Source organism: Rhinatrema bivittatum, chromosome 16, assembly GCF_901001135.1.
Source record: "Rhinatrema bivittatum chromosome 16, aRhiBiv1.1, whole genome shotgun sequence".
Lineage (NCBI taxonomy): Eukaryota > Metazoa > Chordata > Amphibia > Gymnophiona > Rhinatrematidae > Rhinatrema > Rhinatrema bivittatum.
In genome coordinates, this window is record NC_042630.1 from 20,682,226 (window position 1) to 20,700,380 (window position 18,155).

At 45.4% G+C, this 18,155-nt stretch overlaps 1 protein-coding gene across 7 annotated transcripts in view; it reads right to left on the bottom strand.

Moving 5' to 3' along the window:
* Positions 1–3,218: 3,218 nt before the first annotated feature.
* EPO (erythropoietin) overlaps positions 3,219–18,155 on the bottom strand; it is a 64,512-nt gene continuing 49,575 nt past the window's right edge. For 6 of the 7 annotated variants that reach the window (XM_029581394.1, XM_029581397.1, XM_029581398.1 and 3 more), the window contains 2 exons: positions 6,634–6,798; positions 3,219–3,611 (listed from right to left, as the gene is read on the bottom strand). In XM_029581394.1, coding sequence (XP_029437254.1) covers positions 3,465–3,611; positions 6,634–6,798 — 312 coding nt within the window. In that variant the 3' untranslated portion in view covers positions 3,219–3,464. Of the gene's footprint in view, positions 3,612–3,678; positions 4,954–6,633; positions 6,799–18,155 lie in introns of those variants that run through there. The other variant, XM_029581399.1, reaches the window with a different exon arrangement.

Consider the following 18,155-nt stretch of genomic DNA (forward strand, 5'->3'; position numbering starts at 1 on the left):
TCTCTCTCTCCGTCCCTCCCACTTCCTCCGTCCCTCCCTCTCAGTCCGTCCCTCCCTCTCTCTCTCGCCTCCCTCCCTCGCTACTGGCCGCTGCCGCCGCCCGCTACCGCCACCGCCCGCTACCGCCCGCTGCCGCTACTGCCGCCGCCCGCTACCGCCGCGCCCGCTGCCACTACCGCCCGCTGCCGCTACCGCCGCCGCCGCCGCTGCTACCGCCGCCCGCTACCGCCGCCGCCGCCCGCTACCGCCGCCGCCGCCCGCTGCCGCTACCGCCGCCATGTTGGTTTGTTTTTTTTGACGCTGCCTAAGACTGACGTGCTCGCCCGCACATGCGCAGTAGAGCTGCTCTCTACTGCGCATTTGCGGCACGTCGGTCAAGCTTCGTTTATCTAGTTAGATGTTTTATAGTTTTTTTCATTTTACGAAAAATATTGCCTTGGGGAATAAAGAAGCCACACCGGGCTTTGATCACTTAGGTTAAGCAGTAAAATCTAGTCACCAAAAATAATAGCTGTACTTAGCTTTAGCGGTAGAAATATAGTCCCGACGTGATCACGTTTCGGACCCAATGGGTCCTGCTTCAGGGGTCGGTGTCTAAATCCTCCAAAGTAGATGTGCAATATTAATCCCACGCGGCAAGTAAGACGGCGTTTTCAGTCAAGTAATTCCTTGGCGGTCCGCATTCGGACCGCCAAGGAATTACTGGCGGTCCGAATGCTGTAATGTAATTCATATACTGGCATATATGAATTACATTATTGTTCTGGACACCTTGATTTTTGGGCAGAGTTAAGTTAGCCAGATAAATTATCCAGTTAGCTCTGCTTGTGTCATCGAGAGATCCTATAGTTAGTTGGATATCCTTACAGTAGTTGGGTATATTCAGCTGCGCCGCTGAATATCCACCAAAGTTAGCCAGATAAGTTTATCCAATTAACTGGCTAGTGCCTGAATATTGCCCCTGTAACCATCTAAACCAGTGGTCCCCAACCCTGTCCTGGGGGCCCACCAGCCAGTCAGGTATTCAGGATATCCACAATGAATATGCATGAGAGAAAATTTGCATGTTATAGAGGCAGTGCATGCACATTTTCTCTCATGCATATTCATTGTGGATACCCTGAAAACCCGACTGGCTGGTGGGCCCCCAGGACAGGGTTGGGGACCACTGATCTAAACTACTGAAATTTAAATGGCTAGAGGACAATTTCCAAAAGCCATTTTCAAACAATAATTTACCGAGGAAAAAGGCTGTCTGTAATTTGCCCTCCCTCTATGCATGCACATTTTTCCACAATGTGCATAAGAACAGAAGAATTGCCATGCCGGGTAGGTTCAAGGTACATCGAGCCCAGCATCTTGACTCAGACAGTGGCCAGTCCGGGTAGTAAATACCCAGTAAATCCCCATAAACTAGATTTAATTCCTGTTACTCACGCCCAGAATGTGCTTTGGACTTTTCCTCCAGGAATTCGTCCAAACCTTTTTTTTAAACCTTGCTGCGCTAATCGCCTTGACCACAGCAGCTGGCAACACATTCCACAGCTTGACTGTGCGCCAAGTGAAAAAGTACCTTCTACGATTCATAGAAATATTTGTACCCCCATAGTGAGGAGGGATTCTCAAGTGTGCGTTTAGAACATGCATTGGTTGCATTTTTTTTTCAAGTCTACACACATTCTTTTCCCATGGAAAACGCAGGTGTAAATCTTTGCAGAAACGTTCGGGTGCAGCTTTAAAAGGGAAAACCATGCACGTACGTTCTGTCTGAGTACTGGCACAGAAGCTGGCTTTTTTTAAATAATCAGTGGGGGCAGTTTGAAAATTAAATATTTACATGACGTGTTACCTGCAAGGGGCGTGGCATATGCTGACATGCTCCCTGTGTTTCCCTCCTTGCTTCCCCCCCCCCCCCCCCCCCCCCCCCGCAACACACCAGGAAAGGGGAAGTCAGCAGTGGGCTAATTTCATTGAGGGGATACAAGCGGGAAGAGTTTGGCAATGCATACCAGCTCCTGGTGAAAACATTAATGTTTAATCCACTAAATGGAGAGACTTTACTTACTTTTTTAATTGCGTAAGCAGTTAATATTTAACATGCCTAGTTTCATTTTCTGCTGATTTTGGTAAAAGTCTGTTTATTTAAGGGGTCAGCATTCAGGTTTTTCTTTAGGGAAGGAAATAAGACATTCTTTAGTTGAAATTACATTTTGGCCAACTGCCTGAGTTGCATGAAATTTTACAAGGTCCAAGTGACAGATTTTGATGGATGCAGGAGAGGTCACCTTGCCGTAGTAAATAAGAAGCAGCCCTGCCAACTATTTAACAAGTTCCCAAAAAATATACAGTATATTTCTGTAATCAAATGATTTCCACACCAGGAATGTGATGAGTAACACTCTCAAAAAAATTCCCTGCTGTGCGGCAAAACAGACCGCCGCAATGACCCAAAAACAATGTACAAACCATAAAATTGTGCGGTATATTTTGACGCACAGCAGGGAATACAGTATATTTCTGTCTTAGACGGAGGCCAGGTGCACCAAACTATTTTCAAAATGGGTACAAAAGATGAGAGAAACATCTTAATACTTATGACCTGCTGTGTATTAGAACCAATAACCATTTGAACAAAATGAAACAGTGCCACCACGTTCTCTGGTAAAACCCAGGCAAAGGTCCTGGTTGAGTGACATGCTTCCCATTTGCGTAGCTGCAGTTTGGTCCTCTGGTCACTAGGAGGAGAGAAGACTCAATGCAAGTGTCCCTGGCAGCTGATCTGCTGTGCTACTGCAGGACTTGTGATAACTGTTAATACACTGGCTCCAAAAGTAGATTGAAATAAGGCCATCATCTGTAGAGCGTAGCTTAAAGTGACCTTTGCTAACCCATTTCTTTTTTTTTTTCCCCATGTGTTTATTGTTTCACACACGTGAACTGGTGAATTTCAAACAACATAGACACACATATACTGTATATAAAATAGCCCAAGTAGAGGGCTCCATTCATTTCCAATGAATGCATTTCTTAGTTTGATAAATACATAGAATACTGTACAGCTTTAACTTAATATAAAATATAGACTCTGGAAAGTTATTTGCAGCAAATAATTTCTTAAGAGTTTTTGACCTATTTTTTTTTTACATTCTCCACAAGTGTAATGTTAAAGTAAGCAAATATTTATATAGAGTTGCTCCAGTCCTGAAACCAGGTGTCACTTTTTGTGAGCATTTCAGCCTTTTTTTTTTTTTTTTTACAGTGCACTCATAAAAAAATTCTTCGCCTTCAGCAAGTTTAGAAGATGAAAAAAGGAACTGGACCAGGCGAAAGAGAACATAAGGCATGACAGCGTAATTCTAGCTCCCTTATCTGTGTTCCTTTCCGTCTTGTCTGGAGTGAAACAGTGGTGGTAGCCGTGAGTTCAGTCTTCAATGTATGTTTTTGTTATTTTTCCATACTCTGCATCACCTCTCTTGATCTTGGCACACCTTACTGACAAATCGTATGACTTTCCCTCGCAGAAAATTATAGTAGTAGAGAAAAAATTCCTTCATCGTTCGGACATGCGTTGTGGCCTGTGCAGAGTCCAAAATCGTTGTTGTCTCCCCCTGCTAGAAAGAAAATGGCAGACTGTGTTCAAAATCAGGAAGCCTTCACCCTTTGCTTTTTCCCGCCCAATTTCCTCTGCAGTTTTAGGAGTTGCCGGATTGGAAAGATCCTCACAACTTACAGACTCCTATATGAGTGGCCACTCTTGGCAGTGATGTCTCAAGTGCCAGGTGGATGTTAATAGCCATTTGCTATGTTCCCTGCCAGCATGGCTGTTCACAGGGGACTTGCAGAGGGAGCTGCTTTTGTATTTGAAGAATAACATATTTAACGTAAACTGTTTAAATATTTGTTCACCCTAGCAACACGTGAAAGCTGTAGAGAGGGAGAGAAGGGAAAGGTGATGGCTGAAGGAGAGACTTTCAAGGGAATGAAAGTGAATAAACAGTAGAGCTGACCAGACACTTCAGGTTTATAAGGCTCACTGAATCTGTAGACTTGCAGTTGAAGTCTGTACAAAACAACGTAACTAAAGTTAATGGGAAAATCCAGGATTAGATCAAGCTGTCCCTGATAACATGGAGTCATCTGTTACGCTGTTGGCACAATAAGTAGTAGTCACCACCACTCCAACACAAACACACAAAGGAAAGAGGGGCCTGTTATTGTTTCCCATATGACATTTTATTGGTGATAATTTTTCTAAACATATGACATTTCTACAGACTTATTGGTAAACATCAGTAAGTGCTGCTTTTGTTAGAAGATAGCAAGTATGTCACTTTTGCCTTTTCAAATGTGCACTTTAAAATCTGCCAAGTCAAGCAGCTACAATAGAATTACAATGAGATAATACTATTACAAGAAGTTTCCTTCTGGATTCCGCCTCAGTTGGAAATGGCCTCTAATAGGCTACAACACCATGAGCTTTCCCCCAATTCACTTAGCCCAGTCATTGCAGCAACTGATCTAAGCTGCATGCACCAGAGCTCCTTCCAGAACCCTGCAATTATGGACCCTAAGCACAGCCACTAGGTCTCACCATTTTACAGTGACTGGGACTCTCTCCCCTCCTCCCACCTGGGGCTAGGGATGAAGCCGTGGAGTATCCCAAGCCCTGGCTGGTCCAGGGAGCAGAAGACCTGACCTGGGAACTGAATCCAGGTCTCTTCGCATGGCAGGGAGCAGCTCTTCCATTGAGCCACCGGGCCGGCCACTTGATGGTATGTCAGGACGCAAGTGTTGGCCAGTACTGCAACAACCAGCAGACAGATCCGGCTTTCTGAATGAACTTTCTATGCTTTCCTCTTTGTGCCTGTTTGAGCTTCATGTGCACATCAGCGATCTCACTGGTACTTCTGCTTGCAGAGGCCCAATACAAGTACCGGTAGTTATGTTTCATGGCTGAAAAATCAGATAGCTGCCTTTTCAAGTGCTACTTTCAGTGCTACTCAATGACAGTCCACAATTTGTCATTGTAACAAGATCCATTTGTTTATTTATTTATTTTATTACTTATGATTTGTTGACCGCTGTTTTGAAAGTATTAAGCATGAGGTGGGCGAGCTAGGTACCGGTAGATGGTACACATCAGTATAGTTGAATTGACAGATTTTACAGGATGACATTACATACAAGTTTAAAGATGTTGATGCATATAAATAGTATATTAGGCCTTAGCCACTGACAGACAGATGAGACTAGTGCAGCAAGTATAGAAGTAGCCGCATTTGATATAGATAATGTACATGGTATGCTGGATAAGTAACACATAGATGTCGATTCGACAAAGATATAGATTGAGTCAGTATAGGTTAGGCATTAATATAAGCATAGATACAGATAGCCACTGATGTAAATAGACTCAATTTACAGGGTATGGAGTAAAATAGATGGTATCTGCATGTGGATTAAGTATTATGTGATAAGTTTTAAGAAAGGATGTGTGTAGGTTGCAATCAGTTGTTCTTTCCAGGGAATGACTAGCTAAAAAGCCACATTTTCACTTGCTTCTTGAACAGGAGGTAGTTCTCATTTTGCCAAAACATTTTTGGTAAGGAGTTCCGTAGGGAGGGGGCTGTTACTGAGAAGGCCCCATGTCAGGTGTCAGAGCACTTTATTTCCATTTGATGAAGGAGTAACTTTGAACACTCCTTGGGATGATCTTGGTAGTCTGGTAGGTGTATAGAGAATATGGGACCACTTTCCTTTAAATCTCTGAAGGTTAGGCATAAGATTTTAAATTTGACCTTGTAAGGTACTGGGAGCAAGTGAAATTTCAGCAGAATGGGAGTGATGCATTTACTGACAGGGACCTATATGGTCTGACCAGCTGTCCTTACCATGTCACTGCAGATCCTACTTGATCTTTTCCCTACTTCACCTATACCACCACTCTCTAGAGCTTTCCCACGTATACTTGAAATCTGTCATAGTTTTGTTACTAGCACCTCTTTTGGTGGACAATTCCAGGCATTCACCACTCACTCAGTACAGTGGTATTTCCCCACATTTCTTCTTGGCCTCTACCATTTCCACTAGGGTCCATGGGTGCTGAGGGTGTTTGACTCCTGCTGATTGGGGACTAAGAGCTCTGTACTGCAGGGCTGCAGGGGAGGGCAAGAGAGAAGCACTTGGGACTCCCACATCCCCCTGCAACCTATTTGGCTGATTGTGGAATGTCTGATCAATGATCTGCAGGAGGATCAAAGGGCAACAGCAGTGCAGGACACACAGGATTTGGTCTGCTCTCAGATGACGTGGAGATAGGGAGGCCTGCATACGGAGGGGCTGAGAGAGCTGCTGGAGGATGGGGGAGGTGAAAAGGAGATGCTGGCTGGGAGAGAGAATATTGCAGTAAGGATCTGGGACATGAAGCGTGGCTGGGAGAGGAGAAGAGGAACTGTGAGGGGAAGAGAGGCTGGAGGGGCTGATAGTAGGAGCCAATAGTAGGAGCAGACATAGACTGTGATGGGCTGTGAGATGGGAAAAGGGGATACAAGCGGGAAGAGTTTGGGAATGCATACTTTTCCCATCCTAGTTAGTTTCTTTGCATGCTACCATGTTTTATCATGGGCCTCTTACCTGTGCATTTAAACGGTTCAGGAAGAGGATAAGACTTCTGATTCTGCTGTAGGATTCATCTATTGGGTCTCTTAGCGAGCTATCTGGGATGATGTCTCTTATCTTCAGTATTGCTGTCGTAAACAGCTCCAGTCCTCTCCTGATTTCTGCCTCCTGTGCATTCCTCTGTGAAACAAACATCAAAGAAAAGACGTGTCCAAAACATTTTTCTTCTTCCAAATTCTGCTTTTGGGTGATAAAACGCACTCTCGTGATTGTCTGCCCAACAAATCAATGAAAAATCAAAACCGCAATGCATGGCTGGTAAACGGTTTTAAACCTGCAGCTTGAACATGGGGTTTGGAAGCAGAAAAGAAAACAGGGGAAGTACCCAATAATCAATTAAAATACGCTCAGCGGGAGTAATTTCCTAGCTGCCGGCATCTGTGTAAAGTCCACGGGTGCTTTTTATCCGTGGACATTACACCAGTTTTTCCCCCATCGTGAAAGCATAAGCGTGCTGTCAATTGAGAAAACTGCTCACATGTGATTACGCCTGCTAGAAAAAAAAATGTGCATGTTTTTGAAAATTCAGAAGTACAAGGTTTTGTTACTGTCTTTGTTTCTGAGTGACCTTCCCTTGATATGAAACTGCAGCTTCTTGGAGAAAGGTTCTGCTGCCCAACCTTATGTCACTTAATAAATGTGTTTGGAACATGTCCCTTATGGGGAACCTTACTGCAATGCATGGAGACTCTTTACAGCCTTTCTTAAATATGTGGGAGCCATATTTAACTTGGTACGATAAACACTCTCGAAATGCCCTTTTTCTTGTTTTTTTTTTAATATAACGTCTCGCTTCTTTGAAATGATGTTGTTAGGCTTTATATTTGTGGGATGGATGGGTGGTTTAGAGGGAGATCACTGGGATGGGGGGGGGGGGGGGGGGGGGCAGACACTGGGAACAATTTGTGAACTTTCAAGTAGGTTTCATTCTGTTTGCTGTTACAGTATTTTTATGTCATGTTCATTGCAAATGCTGTGTTATATGTTTGGCTCATTAAAAACTGATTTGAAAAAAAAAAAAAAGCGATTAAGCGCAAGGCCTTCCCAAGCCTGCTCCCGAAAACGGGGTGGGTAAAGATACACACGCGTATCCGCATCTGAGGGGGGAGGGTGGGGGGGGGGGGGGATGACAAGGGAGCAATTTTCTAAAGCTCATTTCAGTTGGAAAAGCACCGTTTTGCCTCTTGGAAATGGTTTTTAAAATTGCCCTTACGTTGTGTACAAAAAAGGGTAGAACCTATGTAGCACTGGCAGCCTGACGCCACATTCTGGGATGTGTGGTGACGTACTGCCTCACTTGGTTTTTCATCCTCTTTCAAGGTAAAAAAAAAAATCAAACAAACAAAACACACTGGCATTTTCCATTAACTAAAGTGGTAAATATGCCGCCTTATCTGACACTGCATTCAGAGGCAATGAACTCGATGGGCTCCAGTCAATAAAAAGTGCTGCCCTCTTCCCAGTGTTGTAATCAAAACCACAGTCATTTTCCGATTGATATTGGATAACACAAGGCAATAAAGATATTGATTGCCACATATTAAGACTCGCACGCCCTCCTTGAAGAAATGCTCTTCTCAATATAAGGACCCCCCTTGTCAGCTAACACTTATTATTGACTTTAACTCAGAGATAATAATGGCTTGGTCTATGAACCAAGCACTCCTGTTAGAGATGCATTAATGGAAAGAGCCAGAGAAGCATCATCTAGAGGTTGAGAGAGACAGCAAGCTCTTTAGGTGCGGAAGTTGTAAGGATTCTTCCCTAGACGGGCAGAAGTGGGGGAACCCTTCTGGAGTTAGCAGAGGATCCAGAAGTGATCTGGAGACTATTACAGTGCTTTGCTGTGAGTTGGAGGACAAGGGAACTACTCTGACTAACCCAGAAAGTTAAGTGCCATCATGGTACCAATGAAGCGAGGAGAGAGGAAGCTTACCTGCAGGTCTGCAGGTTAAGAGGCATGGGAGTGAGGATCTCCATCCACTGGGATCTTTGGAAGAGCTTCTCAGGGAGCAACTAGCTGTGTGGAGGTAACTGCATGGGAAGCAAATCAAGGAGTATAGCAAGTGAAGGTGAAACCCCAGAAAGAAAGACGTCAAGAGTCATACTGAATGCCTAAAGCTTTCCACAGGAATAAAGTAAATATATCCAGCTGCTGCAGATCAGCTATAGGGGCCGAGAAGGGAAGAGGCATAGTGGCATTGACTGTCTCTATTTGAACTGTGAAACTGCAGAGTATTAGGACAAACTGATTCCGATAATAAAATGTGAATTTTGGCTAGTATGGATTGGGTGCTACATGCAAGCTATTATCTGGGACATATTTGTTTCCCCTGGTTTGCTCTGCTGTGCTGCCTGCCTGCCTTCCATGTTCCTGGATCCTTGCTCTAGTCCTTGCCTGTCATCAAGTTCCTATCACCCGGATTTCTTGGATTATGTAATTCCTGACCTTGTCTTTGTGATCAGCCGTTAAAGGTATAGTAAGACTGAAATAACCATCAGCCTATTGCTTCTTTCTAGTCTCTTATAGTCAGACATTTTGCCAGCAGTGAGTCCCAGGGATCCTAATTTTTTGGGGCTGCCCATGCTTCAGCCCAAACGGATCTCCTGACAAAATTTGTGTCTGTGCTGGTAGGGCCTAGAATTAAACCTTTTCCCCTACAGATATGAATCTTGGTACCCAAATAATACCCTTAAAAGCCAGGGAGTTAGAGCAGTTAAGTCAATTAAATTATTGATACATCCCATACCCAAACATGGCATCACTCACTATGTATGTTTCAGCTTTTAGCCATTATCAACTGTTTTATGTTTTAAGGATCTTTTCAAATGCATATTTTTATTTTTGGGCTATGTGGTATTTTGCTTACCCTTTAGAAAACATAGAAAAAATTATGGCACAAAAAGACCATATAGCCCATCTAGTCCAATTTATCTAACAATTCCTATCACTATCTCAGAGATCACCTGTATTTATGTCATGCTTTCTTGAATTCAGATGGAGAAATTACTACTTATCTGATAATTTCCTTTTCTCTAGTAAGGGCAGGACAATCCCTACGATTATGCACCTCTGCCAGCAGATGGAGACAGAGCAAAAGCTGACATCAGCCCACCAGTATTCTCTGGAAAAGCCAAACTGTGGACAAAACTGATTATACTGAAACATCACTATTAACAATCAACCATTCATGTTTCCCAACCAACAGGAACACTGAGCTCAGCCAAAAGAAGGAACATATCTAGTAAACTAAGGGCTAGAGGAGCCAATTTTCAATGAAGAGCAGGAATCATACTCAGCATAGTTTGCCCGAAGAAAGGCTAGCCACAAATCTAAACATCAGCAGCCAAGGGCAAGTTGGGGATTGACCTGCTCTTACTAGTGGAAAGGAAATTATCAGGTAAGTAGCAATTTCTCCTTCCTCAGTATTCGGGCAGGCCAGTTCCCATGGGTGAGATGTACCAAAATAATCTCGAAAAGGGCAGGAGGCTGCCAGCAGTCCGGTCAATATCAACCGTGCAAACACAGCATCCTCCCTAGCCCTAACATCCAAACTGTAATGCTTGGAGAAGGTGTGCCAAGATGACCACGTCACCACTTGGCAAATTTCAGCAGGTGATGACAAACAGAGCTCCGCCCACGATACCACCTGAGCCCTCATGGAATGTGGTCTAATCTGTTTCGGCAAGACCACCTCAGCAGCCACATAGGCTGCCGTTATGACTTCCTTAACCTAGCGGGCAATCATTGCCCATGTCGCCGGTGCTCCCTGCTTACCTTCACCATGGAGGACAAATAGGTGTTCAGACTTCCGAACAGCTTAAGTCATCTCCAAGTACCACAGTAAATAACGCTTGATGTCCAAGGAACGCAAAAGACAGTACTCAGGTTCATCTCTGTTCCTGTCCAAGGTGGGCAGAGAAATGGACTGATTCAAATGAAACTCCAAAATCACTTTGGGCAAAAAAGAGGGCACAGTCCGAAGTTGAATCGCACCTGGAATCTATTGGAGAAAAGGTTCACTGCAGGAAAGAGCCTGCAGCTCAGAGACCGAATGTGCAAAACAGATGCTACCAGAAAAACTGTCTTCAAGGTAAGTAGCCACAGGGAAAGAGTATGCAACAGTCGAAAAACTGGACCTGCCAAAACCTTGAGGACCAAGTTAAGGTCCCAGAGAGGCATTGGAAGCTGCAATGAGGGGCAAAGATGCTTAACTCCTTTCAAGAAACGGGACATGTCTGGATGAGAAGATAAAGGCCCTCCATTGTCTTTCCCCTATATCAAGCCAGGGCTGCAACTTGATCCTTCAAGGTATTAAGGGCCAAACCCTTAAACAATCCATCCTGTAAAAATTCCAAAATCAAAGGAATATCCACTTTGAACAGTTGAGTACCTCGCTCAGGCCTCAAAAATCCTCCAAACTCTAACATAGGCTAGGGAAGTAGAAAATTTCCAGGCCCGAAGAAGAATGGAAATTACAGCAGATGAAAAACCCCACTTCAACAACCGAACCCTTTCAATGGCCAAACCGTAACACAGAATCGACCCAGATCCTCATGCAGAATGGACCCCTGATGTAACAGATCCATCTGAGACGGTAGCCTGAGGGGGCTGCCCACCAGAGGTCTCTGGAGATCGGCGTATCACAGCCTTTGAGCCCAATCCGGAGCCACTAAAGACAGTGTTGGTTTGACTTGCAATCTTCTGTACCAGCCTGCCTATCAGAGGTCAGGGCGGAAATGCACACAGAAGGGCACCGCGTGGCCACTCCTGAACAAGAGTGTCGATGCCCATTGCTTTTGAGACCTGCCTGCGACTGAAGAAATGTGCTACTTTTGAGTTGTTGAAGGTCGCCAACAAGTCTAGTTCCGGTAGGCCCCAGCTATTCAGCAGATGCTAAAAGGCCTCATCTGCCAGCTCTGATTCTCCAGAGTTTCTTCTGCTGAGGAAATCAACTCTGATATTGTCCTTTCCAGCAACCTGAGAGGCGAATATGCTTAGGAGATGCTGCTCCGTCCACACCATGAGTCCACCATGATGATTGATGTAAGCCACCGTATTCGCATTGTTGGACATTATCCAGACTGCCCAAGTCTCTAGCCGCTCAGTGAACCGCAGGCACACCAACTGAACCACTCATGCCTCCAGTCTGTTGATGTTCCACTGCTGCTCTGCTGCATTACAGCACCCTTGTACCACCAACTCCTGACAGTCAGTATCCCCAGCCTCGGAGGCTCGCATCTGTTGTGAGTACCAACTAATCCGGCATTGTCAGGGAAATTCCTTTCCTGAGATGATCCGCCTGTAACCACCAGTCCAACTGGGATCTCATCTCTAACAGGAAGAGCAGTCTCATCACATAGTTCTGCAACTGCTGACTCCATTGAGAGAGCAACGCTCGCTGAAGAGGGCGAATATGAGCTATTGCCCAGGAAACCACTTTTCATGCAGCAGCCATCAACCCCAGGACCTGCAGATAAGACCACACGGTTGGACAAACAGAGTTCCGCAGGGATTGAAGGCGCAGCATCGACATGTGGATCTGAGAATCTGGCAGAAATTCTCTGCCCTACCTTGTATCAAATCAAACATCGAGTTACTCCAGGGTCTGAGATAGCTGCAAATTGATCTTGGCCAGATTCACCACCCAGCCTAGTTCATGTAGGAAGGAAACCACCCTGCGGGATGCACAAAGACTCTCTTCTATGGTCTTGGCTCGAATCAACTAAACGTCCAGATAGGGGTGAACTAGAATGCCCTCCTTGCAGGGGGCTGCTGCTATCATCACCATGACCTTGGAATAGGTCCTGGACGCCGTGGCTAGTCCAAAAGGCAAAGCCTGAAACTGATAATGACGATACAGGATAGGAAATCGGAGGATGGGAATATGCAGATATGCCTCTGTCAGATCCAGAGACATGAGGTACTCCCCTGCTTGAACTGCCATTATGACAGAACGTACCATTTCCATCCTGAAATGCATGACTCGTAAATGTTGGTTGACACCTTTGAGATCTAATATGGGCCGAAACGACCCTTCCTTCTTGGGCACGACAAAATTAATGGAATAACCGCCCATATTTCTCTGTGATTTGGGAACAGAAATCACCGCTTTCAGGTTCAACAGCCATTGTAATGTTGCTTCCACTTCTACCCTCTTCCGAGAGGAATTGCATGGAGAGGCCATGAAAGCATCCGAAGGAATGCGATGAAATTCTAGAATATACCAGTTCTGAATTGCTTTGAGAACACATTGATCCAAAGTAATCATGACCCATCTGTGATGAAAATGTGATAGGTGACCACCTATCTCTTGCTCCAACAGGTGAGCCTGCAAACCTTCACTGGGAAGACCAAGGGGCTCCACCTCTGGAGCCCGCATCCTTTCAAGGTCCTTGGGGGTGAAAGGACTGAGACCTGTGGAAGGGACGGGTCCTCTGGGAAGAACTTCCCCTATAAGGCCGAAAACACCGGTAAGTCTCAAGAGTGGCCACTTGCCCGAAAAGACCGGGTAATGAGTTTCTTGTCCTCTGGCAATAGAGGTACTTGGGTCTCTCCCCATTTACTTGTCATTTTTTTCAATTCACTGCCAAACAAAAGTGAGCCCTTGAAGGGCAGCTTGGTAAGAATGGACTTTGAGATAGTATCCGCCGACCTGTTGCGTAGCACAGTTACTGCCTGGCTGCAATAACTGAAGCAATTCCTCTGGCAGCTGTGCGAACTAAGTCACAGCCCAAATTAGCTAAGAAGGCAGTACCCAGGTCTACCATAGGTCCCGGATTCGACCCAGCGCCACCAGATTCTTGACAAAGATGTAAGGTAGTCCGAGCTACCAAGGCGCAACAAGAAGCTATTTGCAAGTTCATTGCACTGCCTCAAAGACTTCCTTTAGGATAGCCTCAATCCTCCTATCCTGAGCATCTTTCAGTGCAGTGCCTCCCTGTACTGGGATGGTGGTACATTTCATGAAAGAACACATCAAGCCATCCACCTTAGGGAAACACAACTGCTTTATGGCCTGCGGATCCAAGAGATATAAACCCACAAAGAGGCATATTCTTTTAAAAGATGCCTCTGGCGCACTCCATTCCAAATCAATCAACTCCTGGATTGCATCCAGAATGGGAAAGAAATAAGAAGCCTTGTGTAGAGTAACTAAAATCAGGATTCTTCTTCTGCATCCCCAAGGAGTCAGGCCCAGCCACTCCGAGGGTCTTCAAGGTCTGAGAGATCAAACCCGGCAACTCATCTCTATGAAAGAAACGGAGAAGAGTTCTATATGGCTCCAAATCTGGGGGAATGCCTCCTTCCTCACCAGGAGAGCCACCATCATCATTATCAGTATCATCTTGATCCACCTGCTTTTGAGCTTTGTTAGACCTCACTGTGCCATGGAGTTTGACCATGGAGATAGGTGGAGGAGCACTCAGAGCACACAGAACTACCTTAGTATGTACTGCTGATTCAAAGACCGGCCCTATAGAAATGTCTGCAAACCCTGGAAGAATTCTACCCAGGAAAAGAAGGATGGATCCATTCCAGGCCCCATAGATCTGAACCTGATGTCCTGAGAGCTAGTGTCCTCCGACGACTCGGCTCTTGGATCAATCAAGAGAGGGAACACTCCAGCCATGTTTCCCTCGATCCCACTCCCCTCAGACCAAGGAGATGGATCATCGCTGGCAAAATCAGGAGGAGATAAATCTCCCTGAGCATCCAGGCAGTGCCGACATAGGGTTAAAGAAAGCTCCAGCTGAATGGCCCTGATGTGGCATGCAGCACAAATAGATAACCGCTTAGGCTTCTTCGCCATGGGCACCATCAGATCGGTAAAGGCTTGCAACTAAATTACCCGTGTGTATAAGCTGCGCCCAAAATGGATACACAAAAAAATGTGCGTCCAAGTACACACGCCTAGGTCGCTCGTCCAACTGGATGTCCAAACTAGACGCCCAGTACCGATACTATGAAAGATGTCTAAGCTGGATGCACAAGATGTGCTTCCAGAAAGAAGAATGCCCAAACTAGACATACAGGTGAGAATGGATGCCAAACTGACACGCAAATGGACATGCGGGCGCACACTGACAGCCCGCAGCAAAAGACGCGCAAAACTACCTTGCGGCCTACCACATGCCAACATGGGAGAAGCCTAGGAGCGGGGCTAGCCAAACGGCTGCTCAACCTGCCGTGCCTGCACTACCTCCTCACCTCACAGAACTCCCGAGATGTGAGCGGGATAGTTGAACGTGGAAGAAAGAGACCCTTTCTCCTGTTTTCTTCCTTCTTTCCACTTTTTTTTTTTTTTTTTTTTTTTTTTTTAAGTAAAACCTTTTACCTGAGTTCAGCCCTCCCTGGCTGAGAGCAGGAACAGGTCCTGGCTTCAGGGGGAGATGGCAAAAGCCTTTACCGCCAAGCCTCTCTTGGTCTGCAACTGCTAATTAGAATTTAGGTCCATGTCATTTAAGGCTACCGGACTGAAGGTACTATACTGAAGGAGGGACCGCATGGTATCACTTCAGGAGGCAAGCGGTGCTATATAGACGTCTTGTCTTTCCGATATCTCCTTTCCAACTTCTTTCTTCTTTTTTTTTTTACTCATAGGCAATCCCCTGAAGGGAAATGTATATCCACCATCTGCTGGCAGGTTAATCTCTGGGTGGGACTATATGGCTGTGACATCAGCTTTTGCTCTGTCTCCATCTGGTGGCAGAGGTGCATAACCCACTTGTGGGGATGGACCTGCTGGAAGGCTGAGGAAACCGTTTGTCTCCACAACCTTTAGAGGGAGACTGTTCCATGCATCCCCTACCCTCTCTGTAAAGAAATATTTCCTGAGTCTTATTCCTTTCACTCTCTTCCCCCAACCCCTTATTCTAGAGCCTCCTTTCCATTGAAAGTGTCTAGCCTCCTGTGCTTAGAAGTTTTTGTGTCTCTATCATATCTCCCCTATCTCGCCTTTCCTCTAGGGCAGCGGTTCTCAATCAGTGTGTTGTCAAGCACACAGAGGTGTGTTATCATACTTCCCAGTCCACTGCGGGCCCAGCTGCTTCCCCTGCCCCAGCGAGATGTGAACTCTTCTTCCGCCAGGGCTTAAAATGCTCATAGTTCAGGCAGAACACGGCAGGAGAGCTGGAAGAAGCACTCTGCGGTACTAGCAGTGTGGTCTCTTCCACCCCCCCCCCCCCCCCGCGGCCTGGAAGAGGAAGTGGTGTGCAGCGGCTGGGTTGTGGGAAGAAGAGACCGTGCTAGGTACAAGTGCGAGCAACATCGGCCCAAAGGAGAAAAGCAGCACAGTCCGGAGCAAAAAGAGGATCAATATCAGCGCCTGATGGGACTCCTTTCTCAAGGCTGGGAGGACTAGAAGAGAAGGAGGCTGTTGCTGCTGCTAGTTGTTAGTTGTTCTTCGGTGGGAGGGGGGGGGGGGAGAAAGAAAGTGAGTAAGCAAATGTGTTTGAGACCCTGTGTGTGTGAGAATGAGAGAGCATGTATGTAAGTGTGTGATTGAGTACCTGTATGTGTGAGAGAGAGCAAGTGTATTTATGAATAAGAGCCTATCAGACCAATACAATACAGACATGCTAAAACCTTGCGTCCAAATTGGACGCACTTTTTTTTTAATGTGTGTACAATCATTTCTCCTGGGCGCTCAATGCAATAGGAAAATGAGCTGCCATACTAAAAAGGATGCACTAGGGATAAATTTAATGAGTGCCCGTTTTCCTAACCTGTGCAAAGCCTCGGATTAGGAAAATGGACGCTTGTTAATTGAGCGTCTTTTTTCCTAACCTGACAGTCGGCAAGACTTTTATTTATTTATTTATTTATTTTTAACATTACTTCTTTTTTCATTCCTCCAAGTTAATATTGCCACTCCAGTTCCGGGGCTGGTGTTAATTTATGAGGATAAGAATGTACGCATCGGGCACACATTTATTTTTTACATGAGGGGGTAATAGCTAATAGCCTCATCGACGTGGCATTTACAAGCAATGAGCGCTATTAGCCACGCGCTGGTTTGGACACGCATTTTGGATGTGCTAATCCTCTTATTGTGTAAGGGGTTATGGACATAATAATGTTCTAAGCACAAAAAAAGACCTGTTAACCTGTGTGCTAGCCTGAGCGCATGGTATTGCATCGGTCTGTATGTGTATAAAAGAAAGAGAGAGAGCATGTGTACATGTGCGTGATTGAGAGCCTATGTAAGTGACAGAGAGCATGTGTACATGTGCGTGATTGAGAGCCTATGTAAGTGACAGAGAGCATGTGTACATGTGCGTGATTGAGAGCCTATGTAAGTGACAGAGAGCATGTGTACATGTGCGTGATTGAGAGCCTATGTAAGTGACAGAGAGCATGTGTACATGTGCGTGATTGAGAGCCTATGTAAGTGACAGAGAGCATGTGTACATGTGCGTGATTGAGAGCCTATGTAAGTGAGAGAGAGCATGTGTTTAATTGTGTGATTGAGAGCCTATGTAAGTGACAGAGAGCATGTGTACATGTGCGTGATTGAGAGCCTATGTAAGTGAGAGAGAGCATGTGTTTAATTGTGTGATTGAGAGCCTATGTAAGTGAGAGAGAGCATGTGTACATGTGCGTGATTGAGAGCCTATGTAAGTGACAGAGAGCATGTGTTTAATTGTGTGATTGAGAGCCTATGAAAGTGAGAGAGAGCATGTGTACATGTGCGTGATTGAGAGCCTATGTAAGTGACAGAGAGCATGTGTACATGTGCGTGATTGAGAGCCTATGTAAGTGACAGAGAGCATGTGTACATGTGCGTGATTGAGAGCCTATGTAAGTGACAGAGAGCATGTGTTTAATTGTGTGATTGAGAGCCTATGTAAGTGACAGAGAGAGCATGTGTTTAATTGTGTGATTGAGAGCCTATGTAAGTGACAGAGAGCATGTGTACATGTGCGTGATTGAGAGCCTATGTAAGTGACAGAGAGAGCATGTGTATATGTGCGTGATTGAGAGCCTATGTAAGTGACAGAGAGCATGTGTACATGTGCGTGATTGAGAGCCTATGTAAGTGACAGAGAGAGCATGTGTTTAATTGTGTGATTGAGAGCCTATGTAAGTGACAGAGAGCATGTGTACATGTGCGTGATTGAGAGCCTATGTAAGTGACAGAGAGAGCATGTGTATATGTGCGTGATTGAGAGCCTATGTAAGTGACAGAGAGCATGTGTACATGTGCGTGATTGAGAGCCTATGTAAGTGACAGAGAGCATGTGTATATGTGCGTGATTGAGATCCTATGTAAGTGACAGAGAGCATGTGTATATGTGCATGATTGAGAGCCTATGTAAGTGACAGAGAGAGCATGTGTATATGTGCGTGATTGAGAGCCTATGTAAGTGACAGAGAGCATGTGTACATGTGCGTGATTGAGAGCCTATGTAAGTGACAGAGAGAGCATGTGTACATGTGCGTGATTGAGAGCCTATGTAAGTGACAGAGAGAG